At 38.5% G+C, this 22,397-nt stretch overlaps 1 protein-coding gene across 2 annotated transcripts in view; it reads right to left on the bottom strand.

Annotated features, from left to right (window-relative positions):
• ARHGAP18 (Rho GTPase activating protein 18) overlaps positions 1 to 22,397 on the bottom strand; it is a 125,765-nt gene that overhangs the window by 3,040 nt on the left and 100,328 nt on the right. Inside the window, exons 10-14 of one of the 2 annotated variants that reach the window (XM_082634109.1) lie at positions 20,710 to 20,792; positions 16,252 to 16,458; positions 15,059 to 15,199; positions 3,807 to 3,931; positions 79 to 143 (exon numbers count right to left, since the gene is read on the bottom strand). In XM_082634109.1, the coding sequence (XP_082490235.1) occupies positions 79 to 143; positions 3,807 to 3,931; positions 15,059 to 15,199; positions 16,252 to 16,458; positions 20,710 to 20,792 (621 nt within the window). The remainder of the gene's footprint in view (positions 1 to 78; positions 144 to 3,806; positions 3,932 to 15,058; positions 15,200 to 16,251; positions 16,459 to 20,709; positions 20,793 to 22,397) is intronic. The other variant, XM_082634110.1, reaches the window with a different exon arrangement.

Genomic DNA, 22,397 nt, shown 5'->3' with positions numbered 1-22,397 from the left:
CGCACAGCAACGAAGACCCAATGCAGCCAAAAATAAATAAAATAATAAAATAAATAGCAACAACAAAAAAGCGCTTACCAATATTTCCTCCAATTTCATACAAAAAAACTTCCCCATTCTTGAGAGTCTGGGCAACCCCACTACTAGGGATAAAACAAACTGATTAGTTGAATCATCAGACAGCTTGCAAGTAAATCACTTTAATGTCCTTGGGGAATTCTAGCTTGTATGGAAAATTCATAACTTAGACATACTGTAATTATCTACACGTTTGTATTTTCCCATCTGTTAAATGTGCTGAATAGGTAATAAAAATGTCACACCTGTAAATTAAAATAAACAAATGGAATTGTACATCTGAAGGTAAAATAATAAATCAGTACCTAAATTTGTAAAGTTAAAAAGAAAAGTAACAACATTTTAGCTGCCAATAAAATTACTAATATGGTCATCTATTTTGCATAGGGGCCAAAAAGGTCCTCATTAAACTCTAAGAAGTAACGTTTCCACCTTAGTTTTCACATTGTATTTATTCAATAGGTATTTATCACGGGTTTGCTGTGCTGACCACTCTAATAGTCTGCAAGATGAATATAAAGACTAGGACATGGTTCATAAACCTCCCTGTGCTGACCGTCCAAATACGGGAGGTATATACACTCAAAATAGAAGCAAATACTCAATATGAAGACTTTACAAGTAGGAGGCATGTACAGGTTTATACTCTTCAAAGAATAAACTCTCCAGAACATTAGGTTCAAACAATAAAAATGGGTAAGATTCAGTGGTTTACAAAAATCTCTATATCTGGGAAACCTGCTAAAAATCAGATCCAGGGCTCTAGAAACTCTGATTTAATATGTCTACATGAAGTCTGAGAATGTGGTTTTTAAATGCTCTCTAGTGGGACTCTGATGCACAGAAAGATTTGTGAACCACTGACAGAAGACCCTGAGGACAAACTCCCTGGAATTGAGAAGAGAAAACCAGGTCTGACTTTTATCCAAACCACTAGAAAAAGAAAAGTATGTAGAGGCTTTCCTAAGCAACCATTTAATGGCTCATCTGGTTATCCAGCTCCATCTACACTGCTGTCCATGACACACTGACTGCTCAGGGCTATGGGAGTCCTCATGCTTAAGATCCGCCCTGCTAAGCTGTATCCTGACCAAGAGACAGTTCACTTTGTTTTCAAACTGGCGTATGCTTATTTTTGAAATTAAATAATGTAATAATTATATTTTCATTTTTAATAGAGTACATAACCCAATAAACTATGAGTATAAAAAGAGTCATTATTTCATGAAAACCAAGTGGAATGTTTTGGCAAACTAAAAAAAAATTCTAGTCAGATATTGCTCTCAGATTGCTTCTTGAGTATCTATGTTCTTATTCCACTTTAAAGAAACCTGAACTGGATTTCCTGGTATACCTGAGCTTTCACTTAATACTAATCAACAAATCCATATAGAAAAGACAACAGTCGTTATCAAAGCCTGGTGAACGCATTGGGCATTTATTTTATGTCATTCATGTGTTCTTGGCTTCAGTAGAGAAAGAAGGGGAAGAAAAGGATGGAGGGAAGAAGTGTTTCCCACTGTCACTGTACAAGTGGAATGCAAATGGGAGGAGGGGAAAGTGGTGAAAGAAGATACATATAAACACTTACTGAGAATTTCACTTATTAGATGGCCCAGACAGATCATGCTATGTGCTTCACGGTCATTTTCCCAGTTAATTAACACAAGGCTATAATGTAGGCCCACTTTTACAATGAGGAATCTGAGACTTATAGAGATTATAAAAACTAGCCTAAGATGATTCAGGAAAAGCTGGTATTTGGAGCCAGATCATCTGCTTCTGGCATCCCCAAGCATAAGGGAAAGGGCTGAGGACTTGGTGGGGAAAGGGCAAATGGACCAAGATGCTTACCGGACTTCCCTCTGGGTGGAGCAGGATGGCAAGAAGAGGGGAGGTAGAAGAAGGGATTCCACTTAAGGGGGTAGCAGAGCACCACAAGCAGAAAATCCAAATATGCAAATGGCAACTGTCACAAAACTGGTGCTTTCTTATAAGAGTATGCCTACTATTATCCTACTCTGCCCTAAATACTGAAGTCAGAGTGGAATATATCATACACCTTCAGAGTCACACCTTGTATCCTCTACAAGTAGAGGAACACAAGTACAGATTAAATTGAGCACTTGGGTCCTGCAAGTAAACGCTGCGTAAATTAAACCATGTCTAGCCTGGAAGAGCTGCTTATATCTGAAGTCTGGCCAGGTCTTCAAGTACACCCTTTGGGAGAGGGTGGGAAGTCATCCCCAGTGGGAAGAATGGCAACTACTTGGTCACCACAGGTAGTAGAGAGGAAGTGGACTGACTCCCTTGAAGTAGAGAGAACTTTTAGGGAGCAAAGACATTCCAACTGCTCCCAGCACTTAATCCCCCAAAATTCCAACTGGCCCAGGACTTTAATCCCCCCAAAGTCCATCTAGTCCCAGACTCTGCATTAATGGCCCCCAGATTCATGATAGCCTCTAGGTGCTCGAGCCAGTATCGAGAGGGGTTAAAGGACCTCCTTGGGGGACAGAAACCACAGATTTAGAACTCAGCTCTACACCACCACCTATGTAATGCATGACCTTGCAAAGTCTTGGTTTTCTTATCAGTATAACAGAAGTAAGATAACACTTCCTTCAGAGCATGGTTGAGAGGGAAGTTTATGCCGGCTTACTGAAAGCCCAGAATTAGCAATAAGACACTCTTTTATTTCATCACCATCTGTTAACTGCACGGGCTCATCTCTTCTCCCAATTTACAAACCCTGAGGGAAGACAGTTTAAAAGTACTTTTTATAACCCTTCCAACATCTAGCAGAGAGCCGTAGACAGAGCAGACACGTATTAAATACATGTGATTCTGTATTAAAATTGGAGAAGTTCTGGCAGAAAAGTTGAATGTTAGACTGACGAGGTGAAATTCTATGGGAGACAGAGTATACAGAAGCTAAGAGGCCAATGTCTCTGATGTCCCTGTCTTTAAAAGAAAAAAAAAATTAGATTTGTTTATTTCAATGAGTGGAACTGAGGGGGGGAAGCATTAAAATATAATTTTAGCTAAAAATAAGAATTTGAACACTGAAATGCCTATACCCTGCTCGAACCCCTAAAATTCAAGAAAAGATATCGCAAAATGTCTCTGAAAGTGTACATGGGAGGGATGCCAATGACCTTCAGAGGACTACTCCTGCCCCACCAGCTGCACACAGAGGGGAAGGCTTGGTCGTTCCTACTGAGGATAGTGTGCTTTGTCCTGCTGACATCAGAGCTCCAGGGACCGGCTGTCCCCTCTCAATTCTTTATATCTTCTGTTTTAAAATTTAAGCATTTCTTTGTATTCATTACATTTCCTAGAAGAAGTTGTATCTTTTGTTTTTTTTTTAATCTCACTGTATCCTAATTAGTGATTTTCCTAACAGCCTACACACAGTAATTAACCTCCAATCACCACGTTCTGGAGAGAGTATCGAGTGGCGTCATGTACCAAGCCCACAGCAGGCACAGTGAAGGAGTGCGCAGACCTCCTGCTTGAAACAGGCTCCACTTGAACACAAACTACACCCAATGAACTCAACTCATTCCAACAGTCTAATTGTTAAGTCTGCTTTTGTTTTCTGCCAGGAAGACAACATTTTTAAGCCCTCACACCAGCCATAGTTTTAAAAAAATAATAAAGGCGGGGGGAGGGAAAGAGAGAGCAAGTGAATTATACCATGGAATAATTAAAACAAAACAGGCCTCTACCTTTCTTGGCTGAGAAACCTGGCAAGTACATCACTGGCTCTGAGTTCTTCAGTTAGCTGTATTGCCATGGAAACTTTCGAAAGATGGGGAGCTTGCACTCGAATCACTCCCTGAGGAACGTCAGCCTGCAAAGCATTAATGACACTGGAACAAAGCTGGCAGCAGCTGGAACATGTAACTCTGTACAATGCATTATACAGTAAGTGTGCTTAACTACTACGCCTTTTACTTCACTACATAAAAACCTTAACTACTATAATGTAATTTGCTAAATTACATCAAACCTCAAATATCCTCTTAATGGTGATAGGGGAACTTCATAATGCCTGTGCAGTAATGCTTAATTCTTCTTAAAGATGTAAAGAATGACAGCAATAACCATTACTGCCATATTAAGTGCTGATTTCTGAGTGTTATCTACTAGAGGGTGCTTCCTCATGTAGCAATTTATGAAATTGAATCAGAAAGAAGTTACTTTGCATGCTATTGCAATGTAAGCATTTTAAAAAACATGTCTGCACATTCACAAATTTCACAAAAATTTTTGTCCCTGAGAGTATTAAAATAAATGGAAAATACTTTTCTAATACATTTGTATTGCGTCTGCTTCTCACTTGGCTGATGAGCATACACTGTGACCGCATACTTTGAACTTGAGATGACCCATTCTAAATCCTTTGCCCACAGACGTTAAGAACATTTTATATGTTTGGAGGGTTATCAGAGAAAGATTTTGAGGGTTGTAATATCAAAATATCAACTATGGCATTCAAAATATTAGGCTTAATTAAGTCCTAACGGTTCTGCTAAAATAAATACTAATTTATTATTTATAACCATATGTTCTTGAACAGATCTTAGACCAAACAGCATGCACAAATTATGTTTAAACATAATGCTTTAAACACTACAAACACCCTGTTTAATTCAACCAAAATTTACTAAGCATCTACTGAGTACCAGGCATTGTGCTAAGTCTACTTACCTAGTAAACAAATAAGACACAAGTCCTTTGCTGCACAGTATTATTTTTGTGCTCGTAATATCATTTTTAAATGTATATGGTCTTGAATTTTTTTTTTAAAACAAAGTATAAATATATCACAGATGGAATTAACGTGATTCTTTTCAACGTTTAACAAAAATAAGATGATTTTTAGATCGGGCTGCATAAAAACGCAGGTGCCAAAAGATATAAGACTACTTCTCAGTAACATCTGAGATGTAGTGCGGGAATAACAAAGAAAAGCGATACTGCATAGGACTATCAAGGGAGAAAAGGGGCTTCCCTGGTGGCGCAGTGGTTGAGAGCCCGCCTGCCGATGCAGGGGACACGGGTTCGTGTCCCGGTCTGGGAGGATCCCACATGCCACGGAGCGGCTGGGCCCGTGAGCCACGGCCACTGAGCCTGCGTGTCCGGAGCCTGTGCTCCGCAATGGGAGAGGCCACAACAGTGAGAGGTCCGCGTACCGAAAAAAAAAAAGGGAGAAAAGGACTGCATATGACAATGGCTTCGTTCCCTGAAGGCTACAAACACACGCTCAACCTGTAGAGACAGGCTGCACCCTCACCTGACCACTCGGTGAAGCCCCAAAGGGTGCACTCACTCCAAGCCAGACAAAGACAAAGCATGGGTGCTGCCCGCTCACCATCCTGCTAGATTAGACGAGGGACTGCATTCCTATCAGCCTTGTATGACTCCTCTCCCTGGGAATACTGAGCTCAAGCCAATCCCTAAAGGACATCCTGATCCCAACCTGTGCCCAGACCCCTCAATTCCTGCTCTATCTCTCCCATCCAGCCTGGACCCTTGGCTTGGTTTGTTGACTTCCAATTTCTGAGGCTTGTAGTTTGGCCTGATACCTTATCTAGTCCACCTCGCCTCTAGTTTACAGGTCTAATTTGCCTTTTCCCTTGATTCTAAGACAGATTTTATTTTCATTTGTAGCATTTTGAAAAATGAGCTGCTTCTTACAAGGGATGGGGTATTTCACGTGGTAGTGTTGTTACCTTTTTCCAAAGCATTTATTCAATCAATGAAGTATCTTATAACTCAGGGATTACGCTACATGCACTTCTCCCTTGGGGTTCATCTCTAGCTTATATCCTGCCGTGGCCATTCTGCCTGCTGTCCTGGCCTCAACTGTTTCCTCATAGGAGGTGAAAAACAATAAGCTGGGCCTGACAACTCGAACGGTGGCGCAAAAATTGTAATAGCAACAGTGGAAGAACTGAGTCTGTATTCATAAAATCCAATCCACCTTGCCTACTCAGGGAAACAAGTATCAGTATTTTGGATTCTGTTAGTCTATTGTTATTACTATACTATAGGAGGGTCCTAAACAGCAGGTTGGGGTTTGCAGATCGACATCTACTTTATGCTGATTTAAAAGTCAGGAAATTCTGCTCAAGTCATAGTGCCAAATGCCAAATATCCTTACATAGAGGCTTTCTTTGGTGAAAGTAATAGCAGCAAGATCTGTTTCCATAATTACATCTTATACAACCCTAGAATATCAAAAAAGGCAGGCAAACGTATGCTGACATTTAAAGTGAAGTAAGTTGATATGATTAAGTTTTTATATATAGAAGGTCTACCATAAATGAGTTATACAAGCAAAATGATCCAGAAAAATAATATGTTGCCATAAAGAGTTCAGGAATATAGCAACCTTCCTATGCTCCCTGCCTCCCCCACTATTCCTTGTGGCATATTCCATTATTTGGATAAAAAAGGACAGTCAAAATTCACTACAAACACCATGCTTCCCTTTCCTTACATATGTTCTCCTCCCCTTCTGAAATATCCCCTGCTACCTATCCACTTTTCAAGGCCCAGCTCACACACCTCAAACCGCATGAAACACTCCATGGAGGGTTTCTGACTCCATAGAATCAAGAGGAATTTCCTCCTTCCACTGAGTTTCTTTTATGATGGAGATCCTACTATATGACACCTGTATTCTAGTTACATGCCGCATGTCTGAGTCACATCTATAGCCATCTATCAATGTCTCCTGATTACATGAGTCACTCAAAAATATTTCTCACTGGGGACTTCCCTGGCGGTCCAGTGGTTAAGACTCTGCACTCCCAATGCTGGGGGCATGGGTTCAATCCCAGGTTGGGGAACTAGATCCCGCATGCTGCATGGCACGGCACGGCAAAAAAAATAAATTAATTAAAAAAATAAATATATGTATATGTATATGTATATAATTTCTCTCTAAAAATGGTATGCTAATAAAAGCAAAATTTCTCCAGAATAAAATAAACTATACCAATGAGTATTTTCCTTAATAGCAGAAAATAGTCTTAGGAATATTGTCTGACAGAAACAAGTTAAGTTGCTTCTATCTACCACATGGTACTACTATTCCCCTTGCTACTGGGAAAAGACAGGGAGGGAAAGAGAACAGAAGAATGGAATTAAAGATGTTACAAGGGATAACTCAGTCATTTGGTCTTGCAGGGAGTAACCAACATTAGCATGCACCTGCTTGGGGATGCAGCCACTTTTCCCCCAAGGCATCTCATGAACAACTAAAGACCCCTAACAATATGACCATGGCCTATACTTTCTAAATGAGGTCAGGGATCATACTTTGGAGAGTATGGCCATGATTTCTTGTAAAACACAACATTGAAATCAGAGTGGTGTCAGGGGTTGTACCCAATCGCACCACATCTGACACAGGAGTCCAGAGTCTCTCTGATTTTTAGTTTAGAAGGAAGAGGCCCAGGTACCAGCTTCTGTGGGCACTTGATAGTTCTCATGCATATGTGAAAAGTCAGGTAATTGCTGTATTTTGGCTTTTGCCAGCATATGGGGAGTGGCGTGTGTACAGGTTTCTTATGGCTATGAAATTAAACATTTCCCACACCCTTCCCCTCAGTGCATGTGTATGTGTGTGTGTTTGTGTGTGTGTGTGAGAGACAGTAACAATTCTCAGAGTGTTTATTTCTGTGGTAATACATCCCATCTAAATTATCACAACAATAAAAAGATTAACAGCCTGACTCAACTTGAATCTACCCTGCCCTTTGCTGTTGGAGGAGAAATTAGTTTAACTGGTAACGTGTAATGGTTAAAGATGAAGCGTTTAAAAGTTGTTTCTGGATAGTTTTCCCTGGATTTCTTGACAAGGGTGGTCAAATGATATTTACTAAAGATGATAAACAATAAATGACGTCAAAGCTCTCATTTAAATAGTGTATGACAACTACTATTAAGCTCAGGATCATGGTGTATCAAATACTAAAGCTATTAGTATGCTAATTACACTGAGCTGCCAAGCTTTGAATAGACACAACATGCCTGATCATTAAGCCAAACCGTCTGTTCTTAGCTTGAGCCATAAAAATAACTAAGTCTGTGAGTAGTATAATCTTTGTAACCTTCCTATTTCAATTTTTTTTTTTTTTTTTTTTTTTTTTTGCCTTAACAGCTGTGACTCTGTCCCTTACTTTTAAATTTCTTTGGTGTGCTTGTGAGCTGACGTTTTATGATGTACAGCAGGGCTGGAGAAGAGCAGTATTTGACTAACATGCCATTAAAAATTAGTCACAAAGGATTTTACAACTTACAAAATGTTAGTTAATTTCTTATGCATGCAAAGACTGTTAAAATAGAGAAAATGATCTCATACGGCCCTCACATGTTTTACACATTGAACTAAAGTATATTTTTAAAAATAGGATTTTAGTTCTTACTATCTGGTAAAATAAACAATGATTTTAGTATTTTCTCAAAAGGTGTAGATAAATACTGTGTTGCTCATATTTTTACACTCTAGAGATCATAAATTTAATGTCAGACCCTTAGGAGAAATGTTAATTTCTTCTTTTAAATGAAAAGTTAATTTAAATGTAAAGCTGACATTTTTTTTTTTTTTTTTTTTTTTTTTTTTGCGGTACGCGGGCCTCTCACTGTTGTGGCCTCTCCCATTGCGGAGCACAGGCTCCGGACGCAGCGGCCATGGCTCACGGGCCCAGCCGCTCCGCGGCATGCGGGATCCTCCCAGACCGGGACACGAACCCACGTCCCCCGCATCGGCAGGCGGACTCTCAACCACCGCGCCACCAGGGAAGCCCTAAAGCTGACATTTTTAATACTACAAAAAAACCTTTTATCTTCAAAAGGGCAAATTGGACATATAACTTCCTCAAATAAAGGCCAGATATAACACACATTTTAGAAAATTTAACAAGGACATTTTAGCAGGGTATCTTAAACTAAAATGGCATATTCATCACTTGGAGGTGGAGATACAGAAGTCGTTCTCTGTTGTCTTGAACTGTCTGCTCTGACTATAACTGGGCTTTTGTTATCCAAATGCTTAAACTTTTATCCAACTTACAGATTCAGAGAATTTTAAAGAAGGGCCTGAGGTAACTTCCAAAATTAATAATCATTAATTGATAATGATAATGAAATAAGTTCTGATATTCTGATATTTTTCTCTTTTAATATGGTATTTTTTAAGTACTATAAAAAAGAATCAGAGAATGTCTGAAAAAGAAACAAGATTTTGTGCTAGATATTGTAATTTGATTTTCCACATGAGTCCCCAGGTAGATCCAGACACTGTTTCCAGACCTAAAGCAGATGCTTGAAACTGTACCTGCGACAATGCTCTGGGTCAGAGCTGTTAAGTGAAACCAGAGATGGAATTCTAAACAGAGCTGTGACTAGACACACAACCTCGGCCACAAACGACCCAGAGTCTACACCACACTTCTGCCAACTCCAGGATTCTTCTGGAGAATGGCAGAAGATGAGAGAAACAGATTTCTTTTCCATGTCCAAAACCCTAAAAATGTTACCAGATCATTTTGGAACTTTTAGCGAGTCATGTAAGCTCTCTAAAGCTCAAGCTCTCAACTGTTAATTAAGGGTGTGACCAGCAGATCATCCTGAGTTAACACAGAAGCTCACCTTAGGAAGAGAGAACTTTTGTTCCCTCTACAATGAGGGCAGATGTGGTGAGCAGCTTGGCTTATTTCACAGAATCTCACAGAGCCCCACTTTGTGCTCACACTCTCTCATAAATGTACAGCTTCCTTTTACTTTCAGAGGTAAGCTTAAAAGACAGAAGAAAACTCACCCAGATCTAAGTCCACAATGGACTTGAAACCTGCACAATTCAGCAGTTCATAACCAGATGCTCATCAAAGCTGCCCTAGATCCTTTTTAGACAGGGGTGCAGTCTGAGGTAATTACGGGTGAAATGATGAAAGGTCTGTGATTTCCTTAAAAATACTAAAAGGAAAAAAGGTGTGGAAGACAAGATGGAACAGGATGAAAAAAAATATGGGTGATTGCTGGTGATGGGTTTATGGAGGTTCATATACTATTCTATCTTTGTGTATGTTAGAAAAATTCCATAATAAAATTAAATATATGTGCACACAAACACATATACAGCAAATGGGGGAAAAATTACCCTGACAGCTTTTATACAATACACATGTGCAGGTACTGCTCTGGGAGATTCTGATTCAGTGGGTCTGGGAAGCAGCCCAGGCATGGTTTTTTGCTTTTTGTTTTTTAAAATAATACCACAGAAGTCCCTATTGTATACTTCTGGTTAAACAACATTAATCTGGTCTTACTCTCATTTTATAGAAGAAACTGAGACCCAGAGGGAGAAAATGATTTGCCATTAATGTCTCGTTAATGGCAAAGCTAGGGCTATATCAAGCCAAATGACTCCTGGTGTTTGATGTCCTATGTGTATATACGTGTGTGTGTGTGTGTGTGTTTGATATCATTCCCAACTACAAGTTGAAGGCTATCAGAAAATGGTTATTTTCAAATAGTCTACAATTATGTTATTTTTCACCAAGTGTTTCCTCTTGCTGTAATTAATAGATGTCTCATTAGTACTTAAGAAATTCACATTTGTACCAAATAATTAATATGCTGCAGTCATTATAAACATTGGTCTTGTTAAGTAGATTGTGTCCCTTACAACCTGATTCAAACTATTAATTTACCTAGTCAAGCATGTCTTAATAACATGAATGCCCAATTATATATAGTTAGCATTAATAGCATACAGAGGGCTTTAAAAATATTGCTTGATGAATTCTCATGACCTATAATCTCTTGTCTTTCACATTTCAATCCCTAGAAACCATGGTTTCTTCCATCAACAGTCACAGACAATGCTTTGGAGAAAGTCACAACTAACCTTTCGAATGCAAAATCTAGAGGACCTCTTATCCAAGGCTAACCTTACTCAACCTCTCTGTAGCTTTTGGTACACTGATCAAGCTCCATTACTTTATTCTTCCCCCTGGGGGGCTAAGACACTACAATCTTCAACTTTCTCTTACTTCCTATTATTTCTTGGCCTCTTCTACCAGTTCCGTTTCCATGGCCCACTACTTAAATATTGGTGTTTTTGCCTTTTTGATTTCTTACCCCATGTATCCACTTGTGTAACAGGAACCAGTCTGTGCCTTCAACTACAATCTCTATGTTGGTCCCAAATGCACACCTCCAGCTCTGGCCACCCTCTGAGCTTCAGGCCCAGGTAGCCAACTTTCACAAAGGCATGTCAACTCCAAAGGCCAAAAACTGACTACCTCATCAAAGTCTGTTCCTTTTGTTGGATGTTTTATCTTGATGATAAAATCACCCAAGGTAAAATCAGCAAGTCATTCTAGATTCCTTCTTCTTGCACATTCCTTACATTTAATCAGTTTCACCATCTCACTGATACGGGTCTTACTGGCTCACGTTCAACACTTCTTTCCATTCCCATTGCTGGGCCTTAGCTCAACCCAGAACTGTTTTTAAAGCTATATATTAAACATATCTAATAATGACAGTAATACATGTTCAATTTTATTACTATACATAAGCCCAGGATTTGGGGATGGAGTTTTTCTGTGCTCTATGGGAAAAGAGAAGATAACAGTAGAGAGACCTGGATGTAAAGTCCTATAGACTTGGTTTCAAATTACAGCTCCACCACTTCCTATCTAGATAACCTTAAGTAAGTTACTTAACATTGCTGAGCCTCACTTTCCTGATCTGTAAAAAAAAAAAAAAAAAAAAGGAGACTATTTTAATAATAAACTCCAACTAAACTACTATGAATATTAAATAAAATGTTGGTAAAATGTTTAGCAGCATACCTGACCTCTGGTGAGCATTCAAAATAACGATATTATCCCTTACAAATACAGCGATGAACTGTTCACTGATTTATAACTTCTTCTTTCAACATATTACAAGTATCTTCCAATGCCACTACATACACTTGTCCATTTTCATGGTATTTCATTATCTAGATACGCCATAACATATTTAACTAACCACCTCTATCCTTCTGGATTATTTCTAATTTTGGCCAGTATACAGAAAATGGCAATGAACTTAAGCATAACTATTTGCATGCTCATCTGATTATCCCCTCTGAAGGAATTTCTAAGTCCAATGAGGAGCATGGCTTTCAAGATTTTGCCACATGCCAACTGCTCTCCAGAGGGATTCTACCAGTTTATATATTCCCATCAACAGTGAAATTAGCTGGCGTCTCCAACCAAACCTCTCTCACACTCCTCCAATGTATCCCTCACCTGCCATCATAACAGCTGTTCTAAAATGCAAATATAATCACGTAACTGCTGGGGTCACAGCTTTCAGCAGTTCCCTGTCACATACAGAAGAGAAGCCAGGCTCCCCGCTGAGCCCCATTCCCACCTTCCTTCTGCCTCTGTCCCTCCATGTACCTCACTGGCCAGGATGACCGAATTTTCCCTCCAAGCACCCTCGGTCCTCCCCACTTAGATATCCAACACACACCTCATGCTCAACAGGCCCTAGGTTGAAATTATGATCTTCCCCACCTAAGTGTCAATTCCACACATCAAAGAGTTGTTTAACAAATAAAAAACATGCCAGTTTCATTCAAATGATTTGTGGGGAGAGTCAAGAAACACAAACCAAAAAGAAAAATGTGGGGACAGTGTGGGAGGGGACAGTTTATCGAAATGTAGATGGCTCATGTTCCACCCAAAGGGAAGAGCTGCTACTTGGATCCAGGCAATTATTACCCTGCAGGAAACAGGTCCCCTATGGCAAGGGGACATGAGGATGCTCCCACCTCCAAACTGTCAAGTCAAGATGGAAGTCCAGACTTTCATGTGAAATCTTTTCGAGTTAACATTCTGGCAACTGATGGAAGCCTATGTAGAAAACTGATTACTTAGTGACTCACCACATAACCATAGTATCTGACATTATCTTCTACTTTCTTTGTTGTTCTGTAATTGTTTCCTGGGTATATTTTTTCTCCCTAAGAAAATGATAGCAGCTTGCAAAAAACCTCTGGCAATTGATGAAACTTTTTCAACCGAAATGACAAGCTACATGACCTCCACTGTGGGCCACCATCACCGATGGTGACCACTCTACCAGGAAGCTCCTCTGCTAGGGAGACTTAACACCTGATGTGTGTTTCTCACGCCTCCGCTCTACTCTCTGGTGAAGCCCCTCTGATGCCCACTTCCTGTCTGATAGCCCAGGGTCCCCAGGTCAGGCCCCATCACACACCTCTAGCACTTCTGAGCTCAACCCTGCTACATCCCTCTCTGGCTCCCTGTAGGGGAGCAGCAGCCCCATCTCCTCTGAAGACCTAATAGGAAGTGAGGCTTCAGCACCAAGGAGGCACTTACTAGTATTTTGTCAGAATAATCGCTGAATTTCTCAGAAGGGAACACCAAAACTCGAAGATTAAGTGACACCTAATACATGATGAAACTGAGAGTTAAATCCAGGCTTAAATCCCAAGCCTTAAACTGACAATACAGCTTCTAACTAGTCCAGACATAATTCTCAGACCAGCTCTCCTCTATTTAACCCAAAGTACAAACTAAAGAAATCCAAGTTAATCCTATTTTTCTATAAATGACGAAATTATTTAAACGTTCCATCTCCAAAAAAAATTAACATTTTAATTTTTGTCTAAGGACTTATTATTAAAAAGGTACAGCACAAATTTTGTTTTCTTAGATACACACTGTTCCTCAGAGTATCACATTATAACAGTCTTAATTAAAAAGACAAGGATATAAAGTCACCTAAGTTAATGTGTATAATCAGGGCTAAAAAAGAGAAGAGGTTCACGTATTCATAATCTTTAGAGGTAATAGAACATTCTCAGTTAAACAAGAATGATATCTCAAAAACCCTTTCTAAACTGTATAGCATTTCTCAAAAAATATAAACACTATGTACAATTCCCACTTATTAAATTTTATGCTTTTAAAGATACTTTGAAATTGACCAACAAAAGTTTAATGCCAGGAAAATGCCATTTTGTAAGAGTGAGAGCTATAAATAAATAAAGGAGAAAAAAATATTTTGTGTGATTACTGGATCCCCAAGTAGGCCAAAGCAGAAAAAAATCAAAGGCTGATAATTGCATTTCCACATTATTCCACAAGATGTCAGCATGTAACTGAGGAACCTCTATGGTGGTGATGGTGGTGGAGGGGTGTCTTCACCATAAATAGAACAATAGAAACCCTTGCATTTCATGGTCTTAAGTTAGAGCTTTGGTAACTCACTTCTTCTGAATGTGTTTTCATGTATATTTCATTATTTTAAACCCAGTTCTTACTATCCTCTTACAGAAGTTTATGAATACTAAGAGTTAAATATCGCTTTTTTGAAATATTTTAATTTTCTGCATTCCAACATAACTCTCTCCAAATTCTTAAGTTCCAATTAAGACACTTTAAGGACTTACTGAAGTCTAGGAAAGATCTCAGGCACTACACCAATATTAACCTATTTGTTTATCTGGGTTAGTTTTTTCCCCCATTTTACAGATGAGAAAAGTGAAGGAAAAAAGGTCAATGGTTCACACAAGGGACTCTTTAATTACTAAAAATTACACATTCAGTGGGCAACTGGAATCTCCACAGAGTCCTCTGTGTGTTTATGTGTGGGTGGGTGTGTGCTGAGACATTCCTGTCTTATTATCTTCTTTTGTTCCTTAACAACAGCTCACATGCTGAGTCACCAAGACCTGTGCAACTATCCGTATTCATCAGTAGTACTAATAGGAGCATAGCTACCATTATTGATGCCTTTAACTTATATACAGTACCAGAGCCTACTAAGTGTGTAGAAATTCATCCTACAAAAACATTCAAAACTCTTTGTTGTATATAAGATATTAAAAACAGTACTGCAATCTGTATAACTACACATATCTTCAAGTTTTTCTTACATCATTTGCACTCTTATCTTGTTTTTCATATTTTTCCCGGTCATAGGCCATTTTCTTCAGCAATTTCTTCATGGCTTTTTTGTCTTTTCTATGATTTTCAGTGTTTTGTTTCCTCACTTGGTTGACAATAAACTTGGGAATCTATGGAGAAATGAAATTAAGTTTGGGGAGGAAAAAGAAGTAGTACCATTTTAAACTATAGAAATAATTATCTTTGTTTCTTATATTTGGAGAGAAGTAAAGGCTCTATTTGATAAGACTACGCCGTTCATTAAATCTGTGGGAAAAAAATTCATCATATTACCTACCATGTGTACAGAGCATCCAGGTGATGAAAATTACCACACACTGGGTAAGGTTCCAAAAGAAGCTTGGGGACTTGCCTGGTGGTGCAGTGGTTAAGAATCCGCCTGCCAATGCAGGGAACACAGGTTCGAGCCCTGGTCCGGGAAGATCTCACATGCCACAGAGCAGCTAAGCCCGTGCACCACAGCTACTGAGCCTGCACCCTAGAGCCTGTGAGCCACAACTAAGGAGCCTGAGTGCTGCAGCTACTGAAGCCCGTGCACGTAGAGCCCGTGCTCTGCAACAAGAGAAAAGCCTGCACACCACAATGAAGAGTAGCCCCTGCTCGCCGCAACTAGGGAAAGCCCACACGCAGCAATGAAGACCCAACACAACCAAAATATTAATTAATTAATTAATTTTTAAAAAGAGGTTTGGTGAAGTTCAAGGACATAGTGACCATCTTCTACGCCAGGACTGGAGACTGCCTGAGGTGACAGGCATTAGGCACCACGAACTCAGCAGTTGGTCCATTTAGCAGCCACCTATCTACAACCTAGCCTCCAACTAACCTATACCCTTCTAATAACCAGCTAGCCTCTCCTGTCAAAAGAGAAAGAAAAACTCACCAATAAACAAGAGCTGACAGGTACCTAGCAATAATCCAGGAAAAAATAATCCTCAGAAATTCCATTAGCAAAAATAAAATATTTTAGAAGTTACCAAATTGAAACACTTAATCATGGAGGCATTTTAAAAACTGAGATTTTTAAAAGTAGATATCAATTTTTTTAACCGCATTTGAAATCACCTATATTGGTTACCTTTTTATAGAGACTATAACAATAAAAAGACTTCAGAATTTAGATATCATCACTCATTAACAGAACTTGAAAATATATACTTACTGTCCACAGAAGTTTTTGATACTTAATCAATAAGTGCATGATATTAGCTATCCCAGCTGCCATTACAAATTCTCGCTGTTCACTGGACTTCAAACCCAATGTATGATACATGAAGAGATTTGGGGCCATGACCATTGCTACATTCATGACTGTCATCTTATTTTTCTCTTTATTGTCCACGACTCTTTGGAGAAATTCAAGCAGGGCCTGAAACAGAAATAATGCTTTGAGATCTGTGTTATACATGAAGATAAGAGATTAAGGCAGTGCAACATATGGGATTTTTATTTATTAAAAAAAATAATAAGTTGTGCATAACCACAGTTAGTCAGCCACATCCAGTGGGCCTTGTCCTCAAAGCTGCTCCATTGCTTAACACACCCGGAGCTGGTGCTGTGTTTCTGCTGTGGACTATGGCCCTGGGGAATGAGGCAAGAGGACACACATCTGAGCAGGGCGGTGGGGAGAGGGATGGAGAAGCGTCAGACCGCCTGCCTATCAAAGCCATGGAGCACTGAAAAATAGTTTAAAATATTAAACGAGTATTCACTTGCTACAGGAAGTGCTGTACTTTTATCTCTAAATATTTAAAAAAAATCCATTAAAAAGGCTCGTTCAATCCCAGTTGCGTTTGTTTTAAGGGACTCAATAGCTGGCTGACTTGAAATCCAAAAAGAATGGAGACTGGGATGGGGAGAAGGGGAAACAGAGACAAAGAGAAGAGAACTTTTTTCAAAAAAATGAATGAACGAAAAGAAGCTTTTCACCAGAACAGGCTAGTTTATGCTCAGTTTGATGCCCCCCACTTCCCAACTCCATGGACAACACTTATGTGTCCTCTGAGCACCCCTCCACAAAAGCCACGGCAGCTTAGATCACCCTCCTTCTGCTAGGGCATAAAGCTTTAAGTTCTTCTTTTGCCTTCTTTCTTGAATCAATTTTGGTCCAAAACATTAACAACAATAACTGCACAGATATTCAATGATCTCTACAGGCGAGGCATTGTTCTAAGAACTTCATGGAGATCACCTCACTTAATCCTGATTGGAAATAGATGCCGTAATGATCCCCATCATACAGATGAGAAAACAGCGTCTAAGAGAATGGATGTAACTTACCCGAGGTCACAGAGCAAGCACATGGTGGAGATGGAATTTAATTGCCTGTCTATCTGGCTTTGTTTCTGAACTCTTAACTATTAAAAGAAGCATGTTATCATACTTAGCCTAAAATTCCTACCTGAAAAATTTCAAATAAACTATGCCAAAATGGAAAAACAAAACAAAAACTGTGTTCATCTCTTACAGGGTTTCAGGGGAAAAAATATTCCTATAAGCTCTAACAGCTTGATCTTGAGTCCAGTTTAGCTACTATATAGACCCTCGAAGTTTGAAACAAACTAAAGGCATAGCCTTACTATTTAACAATGAGATTTATGTATCTAATTTCTGGTCCAGTGCTCACAAAGTTAAACTGTAATCCAAGCATAAGGTTATATAGAAACAACACCTTCTCAAATGAGGACAAAAGATTAATTGGTAAGTTTTGGAAAAAATATTTAATTTTGTTCCAGAGACCAGAATAATTATTCAGGGGCCAGCGTATCTCTTTCTTTACAAGCATAAATTGCAGAGATTAGGTAATAAACCACTTAAATGTGGGGTACATAATACAATAAAGTTATTCAAAATATTACTATCAGGATATTAGAATATGTGTGTGTATATGTAGATATGAAACTAATAAAATGTTAACCTAGCCTTTGCTGAAAGAACTTCATCTTCAGATACGTTGTCTCTTCATCTGATCTATAAGCACTGTCCTTTCTTAAAAATATCTATCACCAGGACTTCCCTGGTGGTCCAGTGGTTAAGACTCTGTGCTTCCAATGCAGGGGGCACGGGTTTGATCCCTGGTCGGGGAACTAAGATCCCACGTGCCACGAGGTGTGGCCAAAAAAAAAGTATCTATCACCAGTCTGGTGTTATATAAGTATCACTGGACCCACTCTCTGAAAACTCAGTTTGAGTCTTAGCACAGTTACTTATTAGCTATGTGTGATCTTGGGATAAACCTTTTGGCATCCCGGTTCTTTAAAGTCTTCTCATTCATAAAATGGGAATACTAATCTCCTAGCCTGCCAGGATTAAGCAAGAAAATGTATACAATGAACTTCCTAAAACTTCAAAAAGGATAAACACATGCCAATAATTATAGTAACATGAATTCCCCACTGATATCTTAACATTAGTCTTTGTTATTCCTCCAAGTCAAGGGTAGGTATGATCATTGGTCCAAATGCACGATAACCCAAGGTTAAAAAAAATCTTGGTCAAGCAACTTGCCTAAAGACACCTGTTGCTCTAGACTCAAACCAAGACATGGATTTAACATGGTCCCTCCAAACCCTTAGATATGCTGTAGAAATAGTCTACACAAGTCATGCACATGATCCTGTCCCTCCAAATGGCAACGGAAAAAGTGGCAATAGGACTGGGAAAATTGAGGAAGTTCACATTAAGCTTCCTGAAATTACCTTGTGATGAAGTTTCCCTTCTCTTTTAGAGAACTAAATTTAGATGGTTTATTCTCTTACATATGGTATACTTGTCTTGGTGTTTCTGTTATTAGAAATCTTGTTTGAAACCTTTATCAGAGCTGGCTAATTAAGCTACTAAAGCTTAAGTAAATTAGTAAAATTACTTGTTTGGCATTTTCCAATTTTTTACCCCAAGAAAGTATTTTCCACCTTATTTATACAATTGTGCTCCCAGTAACCTTATATGCTAAAATTAAAACTACTTTAAAATTTTAAAAAGTACACTTTTAAACAGATTTTGTCTTAAAAGAATGTGCCTGGGACTTTAAAGGCAAAATCCAAGAACAAGTTCTAGACCAACCATGCCCAAGAGTCACCATATCGAAATAAGTGTTTCCTCCCACAATTATTTGAACTCATTTGAATGCAGGCATATTTTAAGTAAATCATGTCTTTCAGTTTCTATCTTATATTGGTCATTCACAGGGCCAATCACACAGACAGGCACCTTTATGTGAAAAAGAAAAAGATGGATTAAATTCCTCTTTCTAGGTAGTTGATGCCCTGTGTCAAGGGCACGGCTGGCAAGCAGAGAACAGACTGAAAATCGGTCCCTGCTTCATCCTGGGCCAGATGTCCTTATTTCAGCCACAGTCTACACACCCATACCCAGCAGCCCTGGTCACACAGTGTTTGAATGCAACCCTTTCTGGAGTTGGCCTCTGTCTCCAAAACCAAACCAAACCAAACATAACCTGCCTTCTCAGTTATTCATTCAGTTAATCAGTGAAGCGATTAGTAAAGGGACTAACTAACTCTCTGGAAGTTCTCCTGCAGCAATGCAGTGTTTTTATTCCAGCAATCCTCATCAACTGCTTCAGCCAGAAAAGTTGAGTATTAACATTCATTCCACAGGCATGGAATTCGCTCACCTAGCTTCAGTTCAGGGAGTCTTAATGAGGTACAGAAAGACATTTCCAAGAGTTACCAACTGGTGGTTTTGGTTTTTTGACAGGAAATTTTTTGACATGATTTTTTTCGTTTTAAATAGAAAGAACCATAGGGGGTAAATGGGCAAGGGTTTCACCCTTAACTGTAAAAAAAAAATGTTTTTAAGGCAACAACAAAACATAAGGGAGATGCTCTTTCTAAATTATATTTTTTAAATTTCTCTTTTTCTTTTATAAAAGTTTATAATTAAACCTTTTCTAACTACTCTATAAATGGTTGCATTAAGGAAAATTAATCAATGTGGAACAATCCACTGATTATTATGAAAGCCTCTGACAATACATAGTCAATGGTATTTAATCATATGAATATCAGACCAAATCACTTTGAAATGATGATATAAATCAGAAACTCAGGGTAATCCATTAGAGAAATAACTAGAATTTATTTGAGTTGGTCTATCTTTTGGCTAACCGAACATTTCAAAATCATCATTATAACATTTCAAACTCTACTGCTTGGAACTACAAACAAATGTAACCTTTTTAGGCAACAGTGGGCTATATTTGATGAGCCTTAGGATTTTCTTTTTAAACATTCAATTTTCACCTTACTAGTATATGCTCACCAGATAAAATTTGGAAAATGCAGGAAAATAGAAAGAAGAAAAAACCAAAAGGCACCCATGTTTTTATTAACAAATGAACCTCAATCACCTGTTTTGGTAGAAGAAATGTTATAATTGAAAAAAAATTTAAAAAAACGCCTTATGATACTATTAACATGACTAACCTGATTAATAAATTAATAGAGTTAAAGACTTTCACCATCTACCCTTAAAAATAGGTCTTTTCCTTATAGACAACTACTAACATCTCCACGATAACATCATTTTGTTTTGTCACAAATAATGAAAAATTACTCTGTTTAGTTCTGAGGGATATTTAACATAAATGAATCCAGCTGACCTTGAGTGTGTCTCTGTTTGCATCGGGCAGGAGGATGACAAGAAGGTTCAAAGCCTGTAGTTGTTGCTTCTTGGTTGGAAGATCTGCAGACAGATTAAATACATCTGAACGTTTGTCTTTACCAAACATTTCTCTTTACTTTCTTTTTCCGTTTTGTAAGAAAAAAGTTTTTTGGCATAAACATCACTGTGAAATGTGAGACACAATGCCTGAGCAGCAAGCCTTGTTGGGATCGTGTCTGGGGGAGATCAGGAGAAGCAGCTGTTGCTATAGAGCTTTCTCTCTCAGAATGCTCACTTCCAACTATGAGTGTATGACGGGCAGCCTTATGTTTGCAGACACACAACAGTGCTTTGGAAATAATTTTAACTTCCGCGTGATAATTATTCCCCAGTGTAAAGACATAGGAGATCAGACCTTCTATGATATGGTGTCAGGGTGGACCCGCAACGGTGAAGTTTGTTTGGTATAATGGTGAGTTAACAAATTACATGGTGTACATGGTAAGAGTCCATCGATTCCAGCATGAATATGTAAAACAGAGCCTAGAACACAATAGGTGTTCAATAAATGTTTGTGGAATGAACTAGAAGACCAACCAGCAATGAAAGAGTTGAAGAGGTACATTATTTTCATTGATACTTCTTATTTTCAGTAGTCCTTACCCCATTAGGTAATACTCATGGATATCTGCAATCATTCTGGCATTTGTTTTTCAGGTATAAATTTGGTCCTTTGATCCACATCCAAGGAATATAGATATATGCAAAATAGCACAACTTAACCATTAAAAAATATATTTTAAACAGATGATTTCAGTCATGTTTCCCTAAAAATTCTGAATAAATGCTATGATATGAGGTAACTCATGGGAAACATCTCAATACGACATGCTTTAAGAATAGCCTGGAACATAATGGAATAACATTCAGCTATTTAAAAAAAATGAAATCTTGCCATCTGCAACAACATGGATGAAACTTGAGCGGATTATGCTAAGTGAAATACGATGGAGAAAGACAAATACCCTATGATCTCACTTATATGTGGAATCTAAAACAAAAACAAAAACAAAGACAAAAACAAAACAGCTCATAGATACAGAGAACAGATTGGTGGGACAACCTGAACCACCATAGGTAGTGGGGATCGGTGGGGAATGGGTGAAGGGAGTCAAAAGGTACAAACTTCCAGTTATAAAATAAATAAGTCCTGGGGAAATAATGTACAGCATGGCAACTATAATTTATAACACTATATTGCATATTTGAAAGCTACTAAGAGTAGATCTTAAAAGTTCTCATCACAAGCAAAAATTTTTCTGTAATTATGTATGGTGACAGATGTTAAGTAGACATATTATGATGATCATTTTGCAATATATACAAATATCGAATCATTACATTGTACATATGAAACTAATATAATATTGTATGTCAATTATACCTCAATTAAAAATAAAAGAATAGCCTGGAACAGTTCTGGTTGACACTTTAGTTCAACATAATCATTAATAGTGCCTCCCTTTTACTCTCAAAAGTGTTCCAATTTGGAACTTAAAGTATGGTTTGGTCACTAGAATGTGGTGACAGCATTTTTCCTTTTTTGACGGTCTCTCTGACTAAAAGGTATAATTATGCCAGTACAAGAACCTCATCAGCTCTCTCTGTTCACTGGAAAGGAATTGA

The sequence above is a fragment of the Mesoplodon mirus genome (assembly GCF_964341445.2).
Source record: "Mesoplodon mirus genome assembly, chromosome: 10".
Lineage (NCBI taxonomy): Eukaryota > Metazoa > Chordata > Mammalia > Artiodactyla > Ziphiidae > Mesoplodon > Mesoplodon mirus.
This window is presented reverse-complemented; position numbering and strand designations above follow the sequence as displayed.